General features: G+C 40.2%; 1 protein-coding gene across 3 annotated transcripts in view; it reads left to right on the top strand.

Moving 5' to 3' along the window:
- mettl24 (methyltransferase like 24) overlaps positions 1-21,555 on the top strand; it is a 37,550-nt gene that overhangs the window by 9,637 nt on the left and 6,358 nt on the right. For 2 of the 3 annotated variants that reach the window (XM_040017536.1, XM_040017537.1), the window contains exons 2-4: positions 11,003-11,101; positions 15,652-15,785; positions 21,194-21,419. In XM_040017536.1, coding sequence (XP_039873470.1) covers positions 11,003-11,101; positions 15,652-15,785; positions 21,194-21,419 — 459 coding nt within the window. The remainder of the gene's footprint in view (positions 1-11,002; positions 11,102-15,651; positions 15,786-21,193; positions 21,420-21,555) is intronic. The other variant, XM_040017538.1, reaches the window with a different exon arrangement.

Below are 21,555 nucleotides of genomic sequence, written 5' to 3'. Positions count from 1 at the left end.
AATGCAAAGCAAATGCATCTGCAAACTATAAACTTTTAAGAAAGCATCTAGGTTTTGTTGTTAATCCATTGAAACTTGCAAGCGCATTGCTGTGGCATTTTAGGTTTGCATTTGCCACACTGAGTGCAAAACCGACTTTATTTAAGTGATCTTTCTTAGAGAACAGCACAAGCAGAATAATCCGCTTTTACCGCAGGATCACAAGCACCTCACAAGCAGGCTACATAGGAAGTTGTGCAATAACCCCAGGCAGAAAAATCACAGAAAGGGGTGTATATACGTTTAGACATACAAAACCTTTGATTTTCTCAACTTTTGGATCATATTGCTGCAGTGACATTGCAGCACAGATTATGCGTAGACCATCCCCTAGAAAAACAAACAGCTCTAGACAGGCACGTAGCTTTTTTTTCTCAATATGAGATTAGTATCAAAGTCCAGCCAAAAGAAAACAAGCTACTACGTGGTTGTGCCAAGTTATGTCAGGGAGAGCACAAAGAGAGCTTTCAGATAATAAATTACCTATTTTCTTAAGAGTTTATAGAAATATGACTAATTTACTTTCATGAGCAAGCTATCTGCACTTTTTTTTTAACCATGAGAAACAACTGAGAGCACATGGCCTAGTGCAGCCAAGGCTATATTAATACTCTTTTGATTTGTCAAACTGTTAAGATAACAGCTGGGAGCTTTCACTCTCAACTTTTAAATGTGTTATTTTGTACAAACCCAACCTCAAACCACATGTTGCTGGAGGAAAGTCACAAATCACTCAGTGCCCTTTATGTTACAGTGAGTCTGCTTTGTGTGCTAGCTGCCATCACACAAAGACACCCAATGGAGGACAGAGGGCGTTCAGTGTCAGGATCTGAGTCCAATGTCCTGATCGCACAATACTCCCTTCAGACTTGTCTGGAACATTCCAGAAAGTTCTCAGCCTCCATCCAAACCGTCATGAATAAGTGCATTGACCTCTGAAACTGGACACCCTCACTCCCATCTTTGCTGCTCACCTTCAATGCCCATCTATGAATGCATGCACACACAGGTTGTGAATTCAGCTTTCAAGCTAGCAGTGCTTAGCGTGTCAGCAAAACACTTGCTTATTAATGAAGCAGAAATTTCAGTAGCACCATGCTAATATGGCAGCAGACACCACTCAGCAGCAGAGAAGGCCAATGAACCTCAAGAACAATAATTTAAAGAGAATGCAGCTGCTTTGAGACTCATTTAAAACAGTGCTATCTCTGTTTGGAAAGGAAGTTTCTGCCTTAAAGTCTTTCACTCTATAAAAGTTATGTTAATGACAAACAAATGTGAAATGAGAATGAGAATAGGAAACACAAAGGAAAAAAAACAATTATACATGAATATCACAAAAAGGATTATCGTTAAAATTACAGCCCTGTGCAAAAGTCTTGAGCCACCCCATGTTCTATGCAAGAGAGAACATCAACTTTTTAGACACCAGTGAATCTCTTGTTGAAGTATAATCACATTTTTTACAGTGCTGTCAAGGAGTAAGAGGTAAAGTGGTCTCCCTGAGCAATAGTTCTCCAGGCTTTCTGGAGGTCTCACAGGCTGTCTTTGGTCATTGGCTGCTTTTTCACTCATTTTCAGTCCAGTCCTTGTACCTGACCATTTTCGAGGAATTTCGTTTGCTCCTTAAGCCATTTTACATATATGAACCATTCAAGCACAAAAAGTGTTGTGTCTAGACATAACAGACAACTTGACAAAGAAAAAACTTTATTGCTTAAAAAGAGAATTCCTGTTGCAGAAACAAAATTTGTTCCTATGTCTTTAGTCGAATCCATGAAAAATGCCAAGGATAACACATTTTGACAAATATATTATTTTTGCTCCAACAAACTGATTCCCAAAGCATTATTAGCCAAAAAAAATCTTTAATATCTCAGCATTATGTGTAGTGTGTACTTAAAAAAAATTAGGAAACTGCACATGTGAAGGACACAAGAGTGTCAGACCTAAAAAACTAGAGAAGATGAAAAATATCTGAAAGTCCTGTCTTTTAAAAACAGGAAAAAAAATCCAGCCTGTCCAACCTGAGAGAGGGTCCGAAAGATACATCAACTAAAGGTTCAGAAGTATCTACTCTTCTTCAAACAGTAGATGGCTGTAAACAAGCCATTCGTAAAAAAGGGAAACAATTTCAACTTTCAGTATGACATTGATCCCAAACATACTGCCACTCAAGTAAAACTATATTCAGGTAGAAAAACACACAATGGCAAACTATCAGTCATGAACTGCCCTCCTCAGAGCCCAAACCTCTATATTCTTGAAGAAATGAGGGATCAATTTGACTTAGAACAGAAGAAACGTTGGCTAACTTTCAAAGTCTGTTTTTGCCTCATATGCAACATTTCCATGTATGTTTGCACATGTTAATGTCAAAAAATCTTTGTACCTATTTTGTATTTTAATAAGAAAGGATGACGAAATGAGGGGTAGCTCAAGATATCTGTATACTGCTATATGATATAGCCATCTTTTTTTTTCATTTCTATACTGCAATTATTTACACAAAAGACACAAACGGACTAATAGATGAATAAAGGAAGAAAGAAAATGAGGAAGAGCCAAGAGTGGAAACTGCTGCCTCCATGTGTCTGTCTTAGTTTCCCTGTTTGTTTGTTTTTTGGGGGTTTTTTCCAACTCCATCTTTGGAAGAAAGTGTCATATGGTGCTCAGCATGCTCCCTCTGCTCTTCCCAACCAGACATCAAACATAAATCTCAGATCTAGGATATTGTCCAGGAAGATCGCCTCACATACACGCACACACACACAGACACGCACACAAAGAGATTGTAACTGCAAACAATGAGGCCCCATCTGTCTCCTGAGATGCTGGCCAAGAGGGCCCAATTCAAACACAACACAATCCAGACAGAAGACGGGGTATTTTCAGCAGTGTCACTCTGTTTTTTTTCTATTATGCGAAATAGCTATATATGAAATATTTCAGTCCATGGGAGCACCTATACCTGTGTTGAGTTTATGAATGCATGCATGAGCAAAATTACCATGATGTGACTGGAAGGCGTTTCCAAGGCAACAGCCGGTTCCTATAGAAGTTAATAGCATGTGTCATGACAAGCCAAACGACTGCACAAACCACACACAGGTCTCAAATATGCACGCTTGTGTGTGTACATGAAATAGGGAGGACAGTGATCAGCTTCTGTTCTGACAAGAGCCGCTTCTTAACCCGGTGGATGTGCTGAGTGTTAACTGGAAACCACAATTGGCTGATAGGAATCTATCAAACCAAGTCAGACACCGCTGCCTTTCCTTTCTCTAACAGCCGCTGTGGCTTTGAAAAAGATTGAGCTTTAATGGCAAAGCGACAAGCTCTTGTTGTGGAGTGCCTCGATTTCTCCTTTCCCATTCAGAGTTGCAAATATTGAGCTGAAAATGGTCAGCAATCGCAACCGAGTTCTTGATAGGTTTTCTAACATTGTTCCTCGACACTTAAAGGAAACTATCCTGTTCTTTTATGTCTTGGTGAACTGATGCTTTATATAACTAGTTAAGTTCAATTTCTGTTATTTATTCTCCTGCTATGTTACTCCTGAAATTCAAGGCTGCAAAGACTCATGGATCCAGCACAGTTTATTGAGTGTGCTTGTGATACACCTGCAAAAAAGGAAATGTAGCTCTTTCTTACCCAAAACACTTGGGTGCTGCTTGCAGATATGTTTCGGTTTAAACTAGACGGACACAAAATGCTCCTGCCATGCAATTGATGACAAAATGCAGAGTCAAAATGGACATGTGCCGGTGTTCGACCAGCTTTGGTCTACAGCACGGGGGCGGTTAATTCTGCTGCCAGCAGCAATATCTGTGATGTAACACATTGTGTTGCGCATGAATGCAAAACCTCAAAGTCAAGCAAAACAGTTTTCTGGGACCGACCGGGTGCATTGTATTCCAGTTAGAGCTTCTCTCTTTTTCACCCACATGATTCATACATTACAGTCTCTCTTTTACAGTAAACGCATTCCAGATGTGGCTTCGTAGACTTCTGCAAATGAGAAACAGCGTAGATACAAAGACGATCTTCACGTTCCCTCCTCACCGTCTGTGCCTCAACCTCCAATTTCTTGCTTTCTCTTCGTCATTCATCCAAACGCTTTGCTTCAGCCCTCCTCCTCCTCCTCGTGTATCCCTCCACTCCTCTGCAGCCTTCCACTGCCTTCGAGATGAAGGCTCAAGTCTTCTGAGATTACTGCCTTTATTAAAAAAGATCAGTGTAATCCTCCACTTTAATTCTGTTATACCCTCCCTGTCTCTCACTGTACGCTGTCAGTGAGCTGGGATTGGCCGATGAGCCGGGCCTGCCAGAGGAATAGAGATGACACTGCAGGAAGTAGAGATGACTGTATATGGTCTATATCCAAGTCTCACAATATCCCAGATTAGTCAGAATGATAGAGCTTAGTGAGGATCATTCTTTGAGATTATCCTCTATATACCATTCAGAACAGTCACGTCGTATTGAAAGACTATCAGTTCTGTAAATAGATGATTGATTTTGCTCTTAATATAATAATTTTGGCCGTCCATCTCCTCGAAATAACCCAAGTATACATGGATACCTATGGAATCCGACCATTACAATTAGCAGCAATGTACGTAAGACCGTAGGATCGGAATTCATTGTATCTCAAATTAAAATCACCATGTGGGATCTACTAATGTACATATCTTACCCTCTATACCAGCTTAACCGAGACAAGTGCAGGCCTCGGTTATGTCAGTTAAGCTCAGTGTTCATTATTGAACAATAAGAAAGAGATTGTGTATAAATAGAGTCTATGGGAAAGTTCCATGGTGAAAACAGTTGACTAAAGAGAACATAAGGGGTCATTTTGCAACCCCCCCCCCCCCCCCCCCCCCCCCCCAAAAAAAAAAAAACATCTTGATGATCAGCAAGAAAATAGTCTATGAACTGACGAGATAAAAGTTAAACTCTTTGAATCTGCCGTAAAAACGAAAAGTGAGTGTACCATTATGAGGTTTAGCCTTTTTTCACATAGGGCCAGGTATGGTTGGATAACTTTTCATCATCAAAAACTGTATTTACTTGGGTTTGTCTTTGCGTAAAATTAACATTTGCTTTATTAACTAAAACATGTAAGTGTCACAAATGTCCAAAAAAAACCCCTAAAAAATACAGAAGGGGAAACTATGTTTCACAGTACAATAACTCTCAGAAATGTCCCCATCTGCCACTGAAGTCGTGTATGTACTATGTAGATTTGTTTGTCTTTAGTAACAGGCTTCATAGTAGTTACAGATTTTAATTTAAAAGAAAGCAAGCTTCGTCGTGTGATAAATGTTGCATTGCACCAGTGTTTACAACACCATTAAAAATCAGAATCTTTCTGCATTTTCTCTGAACCACATTAACACAACCCTGTGGGACATAAATCTCTGATATGATCTCGCACCTGGGTTCACCACCCACTCAGAAACAGAGGGAGGTTAATGTGAATCAGCCACCAGCTGTTTCATTAAACCGCAGCTTCTCTGTCTGCCCACTTGCCCGTTTCACGTCTTGACCTTCGCTTGCCATTGGATACTGTTGGGTTTCCGTCCAAGCTGTCAGGAAAATACACCTCGTCAAAGACCATTTTTTGAACTTTAGGACAGTTCATGGTGTTAAAAAACAGTCCACATGCTGTTGAACTAAAAGCTTTGACCTCCTAACTGTACAGCCTGGTGATATTTTTCTGAAGTGTCTGGACTCTGATGAGAGCAATAGCTTAAAATGAGCAGCAGGTCTGACACTCAGCCACCCTGGCACTCTACCAGTGGATAGGAGTGACTTGGCAGCATTCACTCTGACACCTTATGTTTTCGAAATAGGCAGACCCAACCCACCTGTGGCTTGGTCCTGCATGACATTTGATACACTAATGAGAATTTGTTTATCCAAGCGGTGATTGTGCCGTGTCCTCTCAGACACTCTGCCCACACTGTCAGCGATCGCTACATACACAGACTTAATTCATTCTTGTTGTAAAGGCAGTTTTTAAAAAAAAAGTGTAACTCATCCTTTTTTTCTCATTTTTCCACAATTTGTGTGTTTGTTGTCAGCTCCACCCGATGTTCTTTACCTCCCACCTCTCCATTCTTTTTTACCGCCTTCATTGTTCTGGCAGACAGTCCTCTCTTGCTTTATCCAGTCATCTCTTGTTCACCCATCCATCCTGTTCTCCCCAAGGGATTATTCATGCTTGGCCTGGCTGCTCACACCTCTCTCCCAGGCTGAGAGGCACCGATCCAATAACACACCCAGCTCCCAGGCTGTGGAGAAGGGCAAATTCCATCTTTGTTTGATTTTTTTTTTTTTTTTTTTTTTTTTTTTTTTTAGCTTTTGGTGGATGGGGGGTTAACGCAAGAAGAAGGAAATACAAAAACCCCTCAAATCTTTATTTCATGGAAAGTGTAAACATTAACTGTAGTTTGTGCAGATATTTGAGCACCTTTCTAAGTCATAATAAAAGCTGCCAGTGATGGTGTTTCGGGTATGCCTCGGATCTGTTTCATTATTTGAGTGCATGACATTTTCATCCAGAATTTGCTGACATTTAAAGATATCCCGTCTTCCTGCTATCTGTGCCAATGACTGCCAAAAACCCTAAAGTAAAGTATTTCCCACCCACCTGGTTATCAGCAGGCAAGGTGCTCTTTTAAATTAATGCTGCTCATTTTTTGCCAGCGAGCTCAGTCTTTACTTTATGTACTCAAATCATTTTTTTTCCCATAGTCACTACTCCCGTGACCACAAACCCTTCCTGCAGCTTCTCTTCCATACCAGGGGTTTGGTTTTCCTACCTGCCAGGGAAAAGTAGAATTTTCTTGGAACATTTTCTGGCATTTTATGGTGATAAAAATAAAAATGTGTGTCCTGCATATATTTTTAGTTCTAACTTCAAAGATCAACAATACGTATTAGTTTTTTTATACCTGCATGTTTATACCAGCTAAATCTGATCTGATACTTCTGCTTGTCTGAGCATTTGTGCTTCAGCTTCATGCGGCTCGCCAGGCTTAAACTGAAGCACATATCAGCACTTCTTCCACCATTTCATTGGATTTTTAATTGAAGTGATACTTCAACTTAACTGAGCTCTCACACCGAAATCGGCAAGCAGTCTCCTTCATCATTTTTATTTAATGTCTTAAATGCTTCTTGATTTTAATTTCAGCTGCCACATACTTTGAAATATTTTGTGAGAAATCTTTTTTTTTTCTTTAAATTCAGACTTTCCGCAGCAAGCCTCTGGAAAGCTTTACAGTTCCTGTTGTCATTCCACTGACAAAGTTTGGCTGACACACTTGAACTGACACTAATTTCTCTCAGCTCCTCCACTCTAACTCACCCTTCAACCTTAATTCATCACTTACACTTACGCAGACATTTCCACTCGTTTCAGTGCTCGAGGGTAAAACTGAATCTTTAAGTGTTTTCAGCACTTCCAATTCACCTGATGCTTCAACCTCACTCAGTTCACACACTTAATCGGACGCTGTAATTGTATTTCGGCTGCTGCTTTCCTCAATAGACATGCTTTTCTTGTTATAATGTTTCATGTACATTTTTTTTTTCAGATTAACGAACCCCCTATTTAATTCATTTCCACTGACCGTGTCATCTATGTAAAGGCAACAACCTTAAAATCTCTTGCTGAGGACAGAATTATGTCTAATTTCACAGGACTAAGGCTGCACAGCTGATGAGTGATGTTCTCTCTGTCTACCTTAGGTGCTGATGACTTGTTGTTGCTTGACTGAACACATAGTTTAGCACTAATCGCATCACTGCTCAGCAATAATCACCAGTTGGAAAAAAAAAATCCTGATAGGTATGCACAGTGTAGAACCTGCACAAACCCATAGTCTCTATTTTGCACTTTAAGCTTATTGCTTAAAGATTGAATTTATTTTAATTTCCCATTAAGGCAAAAATCATTTTAACTTCTGAGGGAAGTATAAACACACTAGATTTAAACTTTCACTGTACAAGTCAGGCTGGCTATTCCAGTCCAGCATTGCCATAAAGTCTCAAAGTAGCCATAAAATCTTTGACAGACACCTCCTCCCTTGGCAAATGCTTCCAAATATTTCCATTTCTTCTCTGCTGTAAAGTGCTGGATCACTCGTGCTTGTGTGAGCACTTTGGAACCTCCCATTGTCCTTTTCCTCTTCCATTTCTATTCAACCGCAGCTTACAGCACATACTGCAACCTCCCAGAGACTTCATTGTCCCAGATATCTGCCCTCTGATCAGTACCCCAGTCCCAACCTGTACCAGGGTGATGTATGGGGCCTGACAGCTGAGTTGTTCAGGGAGGACCGGGTAAGGAGATGAAAAGGGCAGCTCACAGACAGAGAGCTCTGGGAGTCCCCAGGATGCAGAAAGGTAGATGTTATTTGTACATGTGTAAATGTACTTCAAATGCGGTCTTTCTGTCTCTGTAAAACCCTCCTGGCTTCAATACTGCAGTTTAGGAACAATGTTGATTAGAAGTGGCATTTTATTTTCTTCTTTTTGTCAGGGGCTGTTTGTCAGACTGGGGGCTTTGCCAGAGAGATTTTTTTTTTATGGCCTGAGTTAAAATTATATGGTGGAATCTAAACAACAAATACTCCACGAGTTAAAAATCAAAAGACAGACAGCCCAATGATTGTTAACACTCATAGCATCTGATATTAAATAAACACAAAATCTGTGCAGCCCTGCTGTACATTAATGATGATGGTTTATGCTTAAATAGCTTTAAATTTATTGAATTGAGCTCTTTTTGTTGAGAAGCTGCATATTTCCACTGGAGATGTTTTGTCCAGAAGTAAATATCACATGACTATACGTCTTGAACATAACCAGTTTATGTTCAAGATACTTCAGACATATGCTTTACCATGGGTTTAATGCCAATATGACTATTTACCTTGACTCTTTGAATCTTCAACCCATCACTCATAGCTGCCACTATAGCACTCAAATTATCTCATAATGCACAAGCATATTTGTCAGATAATGATGTCTTCTGTGCTTGATACACATACAGATTTTAAAAACAAAACCTGTTCTGTTTTCAGTGTCTGTTATCGCATTTTTCTTTATATAAACATGTATTAGAGATGGACATTTTCAGCATTAATACTCAAGATGTAGGATGTGGCATTTCATAAATGCTTAACTTGTACTAATGAGCCATTACACACATACATCACCAGCCTGAAACTTTAAAACAAATGCGGATGGATTCATGCTTTCATGATGTTTACACCAATTTCTGATCCAAATACTGCATCAGATATTGAGACTCGTGCAGGCAGCATTTTTCTAATCTTTTTTTGTGCAATTTTGGAAAGGCAACGCAAACTTTAGCCATAGCTTCCTGTTCTTAGCTGATAGAAGTGTGACCCAGTGTGGTCTTCTGCTACAGTAGCCAGTCGCCTTCAAGATTTGATGTCATGTGCACTGTTTGTAATGAGTGGTCACTACTACTTTCTTATCAGCTCGAAGGAGTCTGGCTATTCACCTCTGACCTCTGGCCTTAACAAAGTGGCCGGTGAGTGTCTGTGGGTCCTGAGTGCCTTTTTAACTACGAAGCTGAGGTCAGTGATAGAGACCAGCAGAAAGCAGAAGTAAACAATCAATGGAGACGCAGGATGTTAGAAGAAAGAAAAAACAGGCAATGAAAAGAGCAACAGGATATTAGAAGACCGAGAAAGACAAAAGAAAACAGAAGCCATGATATAAAAGGAAGCAGAGAAAAGAACGGATGGGTTGAGGCAAGGCAAGCATTCGGATGTTTTGACACTCTGTAAATCGATTGAAGGCTTAATGCCAAACACTGAAAAGTGTCGTGTGGATCAAGCTCTGCAGCCATTAAAGCAAAAGCAGATTTTTTGTGTGTTGGCAGGTCCAGGATCTGCCTCAGTGGAGAAGAAAATAACACATATGGTGTTGTCAGATAACATATTAGCAGAGTGGTGTGGGGTTACGTACAGACCTGTAAAAAGTCAAGCAAAGTGTGCACTGTATAGACTCAAGTATATATTTTTTAAATATATGTATAAGCTCTAGTGTGTACATGTGCAATGAAGATTAAAAGAAGGATCAGTTAGTGAAAGTGTCAAATGTCTTAGTTATAGTCCTCTGTGTTGAGGCCACGTTAACCATGAGAGAACCATGCCACACGTGTCCACAGCAACAAACCTAAACACGATCTTGTCAGTAAAGACAGCCTAATCTAATTTGCACAGCTATGGGAAATTATGAAATAAACTGCAGTGCCCATACACAGGAGTGCCCTAGGCAGGGACGTGCACTCTCATCAAACCACAGCAGATAATTTGTTCCAGGGCTGCTAATGAACACTTGGCTGTGGTGTTTGACCCAAGAAATGATTGTACAAGCAACGAATACATCATCACAGAGCCGTCTCTGTCGCCCTCTGTACTGCCTACTCTTCATCCCTCCTCTAATCACAAACAGGCGCATTCCTGTAGCATGGAAGCAGGCTTTAAAGCAAGGTTCTGCCACGTTTCAGGAATGCAGCACAGAGCTAAAGCTGCTAAAGCCCCCTGATGCAGGGGTCTAAGATCTTATTCTTCCACTTTCAAACAAAGCTCAATCCATACCTTCCAGCAAAGCATACACGTGAGTAAATAGGCTAGCAGTCCCCATTTTACTAAAATAACAACAGAAATGAACTTTAGCAGTTTGTCGCTAACACGTGTGTGTGGGGGAAATTTTCCTCAGAGCACACTGTGACCTAGTTCTATCAGTGGCTATACACAAGAGGGTTATAATACCTGAAAGAATAAAGCTCCCTTTATTGTTGTCCTTGCACTGGATTTCTTGTGAGTGGCCTACTTTGATGTTAGTGAGTTGCTCATTTTCATATTATTTCCATTGTAACTGTTCATGTATATGCGTATGTTCCCCTATTCAGACTCCACGGTGGCATATAGACCTGGAGCCCTGGGCCAGTGAGAGTCAGTCACTGGAGGATGAAGCTAAAAGGTTCCTCAGCTACATCACAACTCAGCAAGTGAGAATTTTTTTTAAATTTCATTTGCTACCTAAATGTATTTTTGATTATTATTCATTTAAAATGCCAACATTAAAACCACTGACAGATTAAGTGTAAATGGGCTGGTTCTTATATAGTGCTTTACTACTCTACCTGAGCACTCAAAGCACTTTATACACCATTCACACTCATTCTTACAAGCACTGTTTTCTATGCTGTTTCTATACAAGTGCTTTTTATTTAACGTTCACACACATGCATACACTGATGGATGCGTTGGAGAGCAACTTGGGGTTAGTATCTTGCCCGGGGATATTTGGCATGCTTACTGGAGCAGCCAGGGATCAAACCACCAACCTTCTGATTAGTAGGTAACCTGATCAACCCCCTGTTGGTTCTTTTTGTTTTTATGAATATTTTCTAATATAATGTTTTTAATTGAGGTCTAGGTCTGTTTTCTGAGCTCATTAAAAGCACTTTTAATATTATTTTTAGATATCTGGTCATGACAGGACAGCCACACTGCAAACATATGATTTTTAATAGACTATGATGCATATTGATCATTTAACTCTTAAGGGAAATATTTAAATCGAGAATAAGTACTTTTACTTCTTATGCTTTATAGCTTGCCTACACCTTCCTGATGTCCACTATTAAAGCCCTATTCAATTATTACTGTGACATAGTGTACTTTATATTTACTATTTATTTCTTATTTGCGATATTGGCTGTGCTTAATGATGCAGTGCAAGCACCATCGTTTGGGGGATTAATCATCTTTAACTTTTAATCACATTTTCTGTCCTCAAAGCAAAAATTAACCTGACACTGAATGCAAATCTAAGACTAGAGTTTGAGGCAAAAATAAATAAAGTAGTTAAGCCATGAGACACATACCTTTGGCTGCTTTTTTAAAAAAACAAGACTGCATCTCTTAGCCCATGATTGAGCTGCACTGGCAACTCTTTCACATTCAGCATAGCCACAACATTTTTCTTGCCCTGACAGTAAGCAACTAACTCATTACTCTATTGATTACTATACAGATGGAGCTCACAGCCCCTCTATTCAGATCTAATCAATGAGTTGTTGTGGTTTGCTCTTTGGACTGTATCAGTATTAATTACTACAAATCAATGAAGATGTTTTGCATCATAAGAAGAAGAAGAAGGAAAAAAGGAAAAATATAAAAAGGAACTGAGAAAGGTTGGAATTCTGGTTGGAAGGTTGGAAAATCTTTGTCTCTACGATGGAGGCATTCTTTGAACTCATGTAGTTTGTGTGTGTGTGTGTGTGTGTGTGTGTGTGTGTGTGTGTGTGTGTGTGTGTGTGTGTGTGTGTTTTTCTATTGCAGTAAATTGGCTTGGAGACAAATCAACATCTTATCTTTATCCCTCACACAACATAGCCAGAACACAGAGTACCAATCTCCAAATGACTAAGCATCACTCAGTCTGTCTTTCACAAAGCAGAAATTTAGTTCATTATGAATTAGTGCTGGGATGTGCGTGTGTGTGTGTGTGTTTAGGCACTTCTGGGTTTTTGTGGATGAGGAAGGAATGGACAAGGACAGGAACAGAGAGAAAGAGATCTCGTGAGCATGTGTGTACAAGTGTGTGTTTGTGAGGAGCTGTGGAAGGGAACTGTCTGTCATTGACAGTGACAGGCGAGGGTGGAGGGAGCTGGTGTGGGGATAGCAGCATCCTCTGCTGTAATGCTGACTGACATAGTGCCTGGTGGAACTGTTACTAAGAGAGATGGCCTGCGACACAACTGTCCAATCAATACCAGTCAGCAGCTTTCACGTGTTCATGCACAGATAAGAGTAAGTCTATATAAAAATATTAATAATACTACTAATAATAGTGTGAAATAATAAGGCAGCAGGAGCGTGGGATCAATTTCTGATTAGCTTATCAACAATAAGAATGAACTTCTCATTCACGCTCAGTGAATGTTCTCGGTTTTACAGCTCAGTATTCTTTGTAGCTTTGTTCAGCTCTCAGCAGCTCAATGCAACTGATATGTCTTTAGATGTGTAGTGGCAAAATAATCAAGAGTGATTTCGCATTTAATTTTCCACAGTGCATTGTATGCAGATAAACGCTTTCAACTCGAACGCATTAACGATGACGGACATTGTGGAGAATGTTCAACATGTAAGAATTGGTTTAAATAGAGAGCAACAAAGACACATCGGGCGACTTTTGTCCTTTGTGAGATGGTGACACTGCACTTCAGTGATTCAGTTGGTTCCTTCCTGCGTGACCTGTCACAGAACGATCTCATTAAAATGGGCGATTTATACAAAAGCCACAGTAAGAAATTACGCCTAAGAGGTTCTTTTGAAACTGTACAAATCCAGCTTGCCAAAAAAGGGAAGGCTGGCAATGTAAACACGGCTAATGAACAGTTTCAAATGTAAATTTCTTCTATTTTAGGAACAGTAAGTGGATTTATAAGGACATAGTACATTTCTTCTTACACATTCGCTTGGCTGCAAAAAGTCTGCCATCTGTGTCTTTTTACCTGAGTTAGGATCTAGAAAGTATTTCTCATTCACCGTTGAATGTAAATGAAAGATGGATATAGCCGTCACCTACTAGTTATCAAAGTGCCATTTTGAAAATTTAGGCTGAGTGTTTTAAATGTGTTGTGTTTGGAAAGCAGACATTATAGCAAATGGGAGATTGATTAGGAAATAAAGAAAGCTGCATGCTCATAAAGCAATTTGATTTTATCAATCAGGGGAGATAAAAGCTCATTTCAATACAGAGTTCTAAACACTCAGATTTCATTTTGCAGCCAGAGGATATGTAATGGTAATCAGAATACTTTCACATTAGGCTCTCTTTTTAGACTAGAAGTTTGTGGAAGCTGCTGTGCAAGGTGGATGCCTTTTATTGGGAATAATATATGCTTTGGTCTCTTGCTCAAGGAGATTTTAGCTTTTTTAAAGACTGGTGAGAAATCCCCGGGCAACTTCTGATCACTAGGAAAAAATATGCACTCCCCAACTAGATGGTGAGTGGTTGCTGGCTGTTGGTGGGTGAAATTAGTCGCAAAGAGGATGCTAAAAACCTCCTTGTGGCTTTGTTTGCTAGCAAATTGCTAAAGTCACCTGTAGTTTGCATAGAAAATGCTAACTTGTCTGCCAACCACTCAATAAGCGGTAGCCAAAAATGACGCAAGCCGGAAATGCTTGCTTTGCTTTCAAATTAAGAGTTGCTGCTGCAACTAAGACATTTAAAAGGGCGCAACTTTCACTTTTGAAGGCAAATATTCTCTTCACAAAATGTTCTCTCTGCACACAGTTTCACTGCCACGGAGAGGGTAGTTTGCAGACAAATCAGCATCTTTATGTAAGAGTGGCAATCTGCTGGCAACCAAAGCAACTGCATGGAGGTTTTCAGTGCACCACTGTATACGTCATTGCAAATGATTTTACCTAGCAACTCTTTAGCTGTGATAAGATGCAGTAGCACAAACAAAGTGTAGCTGCGAACATGCTACTTTGGACTTGAATGGTGTAGTACAGTAAAGCCAGACATTTGTGCTCACGGTCATGATTGTCTGAGCCAATATTGTTTCTTCCCTTGCAAAGTTAATCTCGGCATCAGACAGAATGTGGAGAAACCGCACAGCAAACATTTGAGCAGTAGCTCCTGCTCTGTACTGGTATATGCAGGTGTGTATACAGCATTTTTGCAAATGTTGGTCCTTGGATTCTTGGTTGAAATTGATTATGAAAGCTGTATTTTTAAGGTTGAAAAATATAATCCACAACATTTTAGAACAATACACTGTTATTGTACAGTACTGAAAAAATATTTTTGTTAAAGATATGGCAGGATCCAAAGACTTTTATATGGAAGCAGCTAAAAGGATACTGTGTTTTAAATCCAACAAATTTTGTGAATTAAAGGGGGTAAAAGTACAATCTTAATCATAAATGAAGGATTTAAAGTCCTCGTTTTTAGTTTCTTTCTGCCAACCCAGTGACACTCGGCAGTGCATCAGCACCAGCTGTGCATCATGTCTGAGTTGTAGAACTCACCTAAAGAAATCAGGATATATCAGAGTGTCAACTATGCTGCCACATTTGACTTGTGTTTGCTTGAAATCCCTAGGACTCCATTTATTGTACAGAATGAAAACTCACTCGTTTGGTTGGAGTAATGCTGTCAAAGAGTAATGCGCTCTTACACATGAAATGCCCGCTTCTCAGAAGATTTATCTCACCACAACCCCCTGCCCAGTTAACGACTAGTTCACTTTCACATTCAGTGACCAGTGCAGTGAACAGACTTGGACATCAATATCCAAACAGCGCAGGTGGTCTTGAATGTCCAGCATACAGACACAGACACTTATTTTTGCTTTGCGAATCGAGTCGGTGTGGTTCTGTTGCTCTGTCATTCATTTCTTGTTCCATTTATATTTGCAATACAGGACTCCCACTGTGTCAGATAACATGGCTATCTTGACAATAAGTTCTGCTCCTTGTTCCTGGAGAAATGGCTGTTAATATGTCTTGCTTTGTGTTTACATTTATGTTTGTCCAGGTGTCATGTGCGTCACTTCGAGGCAAGAAAGCAGACCAGGAAGGGTCCATTGGGGCATGGGCTGTGTGCCTAGATCCCAATTATAAACTGATCCGCAGGATAGAGAGCAGACACTGCAGGGTGTACTCTTTTGGGTGAGTATTGTTTGTTAGACACTCACACATAATTTTGTTTTTGCTAAATGTGTGTTCCCTTAACAAGGAATTGTCCAATATATAGGGAATGGAGTCAACTGTAGTCGCTTACACGGAAACAAACAGTGACGGAATTATCTGCAGGTGACACAATTATTCAGAACATCTCGTTCTGAGACAGGCTGTGAGATATCTGCTGATAATCAAAATTGCCACAGCTGTCAGTAAACTTTATAGTAAAGTAAAGTTTATTCTGTATCATAAAAATATATTCAATGTCTATTTTCACACACAATAAATGAAGTGCATGTCTTTCTCCACCTTCCTTGTTAGCCTCATCTTTTCATGTCCTCGGCGACTAATTGTACACTGAGTATGATTTTATTTTGTCTTTATGTCTTTCTTCTTACATTGCTTTTGTCTTCGTGCAGTTCCATTTTCACTCTGCACATTTTCCTTTAATTTCTTGTCTTTTGTTAAACTTCAAACATCATAACTATTCTACCTTTGGTTCCTTTAACTGGATTGGCATGTAACCCTGACTTCAGTCAGCCAGACCACCAAGGCGTTTGACCTTCTTAAGCCCAGGCTGTCATTCACTCTTAGCTTTGTGCCATGGATCGGCTCAGTCTAAGTCTGCTCGGCCAATGCTGAGGTGCAGCAATGGTTGAAGGGATTTTTCTGCTGGGAGAGAAGGCTTATTAGTTTGACCGTTGAGAGACAGCACAGGTGTGCTGGCATCAAGGCAAGCGAGGCGCAGATAGGTGTGGGAGAGTGGCAGGAGGGGCGGGGAGGTCAAAAGGGTGTCAGAGGCCAAATAGACAGGAGAAAAAAACATATCTGATATCCTCTGGCTGACTGCAACGGCACTCTGTGCAGACAAGCTACATGGACACGCACTAAAATTCAAATGAGTTTTATCAAACATCTCAGAGATTGATGCAAACATTTTGATATTTGGCTTGAATATCGGCTTGGAAAATGTGACTCAGATCTAATTTTTCAACTCAATGAAAGCTACTTGGCGATCTCTTCCTATCTAACTGATCACTTAATACTTCTGGAATTAATTCAGTTTACACTACGTCAACTCAACTCTGTCGAATGCAGTAAAAGCGAGTCCCAAAAAGACATTAAATTCTTTAAAAAAAATTAAACTTCCCGAGTAACAAAATAAATTTCCTAGAATCTCACGGAGAGAGTTAATCAAGTCAGCCTGCAAACTGCTCTCTGAAGTTCCTCCCCATGTCCTCTATCTGACCTACATTCATTACACACACACACGCGCGTGCATACACATACACATGCTCTCACACACACTTCTTGGTCATACTCTTGCCTCTTTGCCAGGTATGTTGAGCATCCTACTCTCAGGAGAGTTTCTCTGACTTGCAAAGCCCTCAACTGCAGTCAACTGCAGAAGATTAAAAGGGATTTAATAGAAAAGCCAAATGCTTTTAGTACGCCTCTGTATGTGCCTTTGAACTCAGCACATTATCTAGGTACACTTTCGTGTGTTTTGCTGAACGTGTGCAGCTGATACATCTCATTTGCATGATGTGCAACGAGCCAGGGATGGCTGTGCCTGGGCAGGATGAGCAGCTGTTCACTGATTGGTCTGTCACATGTTGGTGCATAGGGGGGGACGCAGGATGTTTTTCCACATGAAAGACCAATTATCCACCTTTTCCACTGCTGTAAAAACAGCCCACATTCTGCTCAAATTAAAGCAGGCTTTGTTTAAACTTGTATTCCTTGTCTTCCATGTATTCTTCAGTATTTGTATAATTAGTCCATCTGCCTCCGGTGGAAAGAACTTGAGATCGAATATTGAGGTCCAGCATTTTTAATACGCTACATAAATAAAGTGACTTGACTTTTAACATAAATGTGGGCATGTGAGATGCTGCTAGTGGATAACAGCATGAATACCTGCAGTATAGCTAGTAGCAACGGTGGCTCTGGCTTCTCATGCTTTGTTTCCTTTGGCTCCCCTTCTGGGCAAAATTAAGAAAATATGATAATCAGCCATCTCATCACCATTACCTATTGTTCTTCCCAGAGTAAATGCTGTTTGGTGATTTTTAGGAAGTTAACCAAGCATTATTCTATGAGTGATGGCTTTAGTATGAACTAAATAAGTGTAACAAAACCCCCACAACCAGTTAATAACCATAGATTTTATATAGAAGATGGATGAAGATAGATGTGAAGCCAAGCCCTGCAACAGACTGGCAACCTGACAGGGTTCTAAGAGACAGTGCTAAGAAATTCAGTGCTAAATATATACACAACACATATACTCTTATTTCACTCATCAAAACTGTAGCACAGGCTTATTAAAAAAGGCTAATTGAGATTTCCAAATCAGTGTATTTGCAGACGTCTATTAGACATTTTTTCCTGTGTTGGCAGCAACCCATCAGTCACAATAACCTGATAATAATCTAAATTTAAAAAAAAAAAACAAGCTTAACATGAACAGTGTTGCGAAAAATGGTTAAATTAGCCTGTAAGGACCTTTTTTTTTAATGAGGCTGTCAAGATGTTTACTTCTGATTAAGATGATTTCTGCTGTAAAGTTGGGCATAATTAGTCAACTGACCACTGGACAAACTGTAAGTTTTGGGTTTTTACTGTTTTTAATGACATCAGCGATCAGTAATCCATTAGTGTGACAGTGAGCATGAAACCATAACCATAACCTTGAAATTGAAGCAGCAACAGCACTGTTAATTTAATTATTTACACCTGTCATTTTCCTGCGAGATGCTGAAAGGTTTGTCGTTAAAATTTGTCGTTGACTACACCTCCAGGTTTCGCAGGTAAAACTTTGGAGGGGCAACATTCTTTTTTAAGTTCACAGATAATATTGAAAATGTTTGCTCAGATCATACTGTCTCATTTTTAGTCTTAAGCAACATTCAAGGAGACAGAACTGTGAAGTCATGTTGGATTTGCACATGAAGGGCAGAAAAGATTTCTGCTCTATGAAACTGGTCTAAACTTGACAAGTTACCTGTAGAATGAATGACACAACTTTAGAGCATCAACACAGGCTAATGGACATGAGGGTGAAAAAAACCCCAACAAACAAACAAAAAAACCTTTTCACATTTAAAGGATGTCCTTTATGTTTATTCATGTCCTTTGGAGACAGATATTGTCATAAAATTGGGCTTTGTTCCTTAGCTCTGAGTTTTTCTATTAGTATTTGGAGTGCAATGGGTTTTATTCCTCTTATTGCTTTATTTCTAGTCCATTAGGATTCCTGTGTTTATGGCGTTTTGTAGTTTTACTATTTTCATGTCGTTATCTTCTTGATTATATTTTCAGTTTGGCCTTTAGGTTTCCTAGTAACTCTAAATTGACTGGTATATAGCCCCTTTCTTCTCTAGGTGGGCCCTCAAAGAAACAATACACATCCATCTTGTTTCTTTGCCTAAGTGAAATCAATATAAAAATCAGACCCTGATGAATATGTCACAAGTAACTTGGGGTTCAGTATCTTGTCCGAGGATAGTGGAGCCAGGGGTCGAACTGCTATACCCGTGCCTGAGGCAAAGCCACGCCAGTGGTTATGGTTTTTTGCCACCAATTCCCTTGTATCTTGTCCAAGTGTGAAATTTAAAGTGAGAGACAGACAGTGACAGAGGCCAGAATGAGAAAAAACTGGCACAAACTGGGACAGTTTCTCGACCCACCAAGGGTTTTTTAATCAGCCCCACCTCCAGACTTCACCACACCCAGACAGGCTGCTGACATAACGGGTCAGGTGGATTCATAGCTCTTTATTACATTTACAATCCTCTGGGAGTTTGTGACCAAGAATCTAAACAATCACAGATCTTCATATTTGGTTACATCAACAGCAGTCTCCTTACAGCCTCTATAAAGAATGTGTATGAAGTAAATTTCTTTCTAGAACACCCACATTTATGTAGCCATTCATCCATCATGTTACCCCTCCTGCTCTCATGAGAGACCTAGTAGAGACCCTCCTTTATGAGCATTGTTATTCTGAAGGGCATGTGATGCACTGTGACTCCCCCCTTTTGCTCCTGCCGCCTCATGAGTAATCCCCGATCCCCGTAGTTTCGCTGCACTGATTCTCAGCCGCTCACCAAAACCTCACCAGAGAATGAAAAACTCTCAATGAAATATTTAGTGCTTTAAAAAGAGACATCTAGTTGCATCTCAATCCCTCACATATGCTCATTTCTCATCTTCCCACCAGCGGGATGCATTTGGGGACCCGGTGCCTCATCTGTAAAAGATGCGTACTGTGAAATCTACTCCCTTTGCCACGATTACAGAATACAGCCACCGCGCAAACAAGACACAGGGGAATGCAGATGCAGAGACAGTGACAGAAAGAAAAGGAGAAAATTGTGGAATTAGAGAAGGGAGGGGTGGAATACACAGTGAACAGCAGTGAGAGAGGTTAGTGAAAAAGTGCAGGGAGAAGGGAGAGAAGGCATGAAAGAGACAGAGACACGAGGGAACGTGACTGTCTGCTTAGATTTACACATTTTAAAATAGAGAAGCAGGCCACTTGTAGGAAAAGAGATGTGGAGGTGGAGAGCAAAGGAGAGAAACATGAAACAAAGGAGACATAAGAGAGAAACACAAGCGTCAAGTATCTCCTGGCTAAAATCTTTATTCCCTTTGTTTGAATTATTGATTCTTTTCTGGCTCGGAGGCCAAGTAAGATCACAGTGACGCCGTGGTGTTATCTTGTCTGTATCCTTTTATCAGTTTTACTCGCTCTGTTGCATTTGACACGTGTAACGACCGGCTAAGGTGTTGTTTCATGTCACGAAACCGATCTTTGGGTCTTTGATCAAATGTTTTCGCTTTAGTGGCGCCTCAGAGCACATTTTTAAAGTTTTAGATCACTGGAATAAAACAGAAGGGCTTCATCCTGCGTTGTTCTCATAAGCACTTGGCCCTATCAAATGATGGAGCAACAATAAAGACGATGGTTTTATAGTAGGCAACCAATTTCTAATGAAATCCAACCCTGCATGAAATAAACACGCATTGAAGTTATACAGCTGCATTCATGCAAACATCCCTCTCTAACGATGGCTATTTTTAGAAAGTTTTTAATACCTGTGTTTTCCTACCTGACTGTCTGTACCTGTACCACACTTTGACTTCCTTAAAAATGTGCACAAGGGGTGAGATTGTATGAAATGAAATAGCTAGTTGCCATATAACTTTGTCAAAATATCATAATTTGGGCCACTCGTACCACCTAGTCTTCATGTGTCCCATGAAGAATCTCTTCATCTCGTCATTGGAACATTTTACACAAATGAAGTCAAGACGATGAAATATGCATTCCTGTAAATGGAGCTGACTCTCACATATTCGCCCTGTCTGTATTTTTGTGTGTTTTCTAGGTTAGGAGTGGATGACCGGTCCCTGGAAAGTTCTCTCGCCCAGTCAGGCTGTGAAGTTCACTGTTTTGATCCCAGCCTTAAGCAGCCTCACCTGCAACAAGCTGAAATGTGGCTCCATCGTCTTTCTGTAGATTGGAGGGATCCCAGCCCGGCCGTTGTTGCCCAGCGTCAGTATGCCAGCACGAAGAAACTAGCCACCATACTTAATGACTTTGGACACAGAGAGGTAAGAGATAGAGAATAGGCCACTGAGGCTCTAGATAGGCATGCTCATGGCATGCACAGCAAGACTGGGGTCTTCCTGAGTGGAGTTTGCATGTTCTCCCAGTGTTGGCATGGGTTCTCTCCAGTTTCCTCCCAAA

This window comes from Simochromis diagramma, unplaced genomic scaffold (genome assembly GCF_900408965.1).
Source record: "Simochromis diagramma unplaced genomic scaffold, fSimDia1.1 OVJJ01000802.1, whole genome shotgun sequence".
NCBI lineage: Eukaryota > Metazoa > Chordata > Actinopteri > Cichliformes > Cichlidae > Simochromis > Simochromis diagramma.
This window is presented reverse-complemented; position numbering and strand designations above follow the sequence as displayed.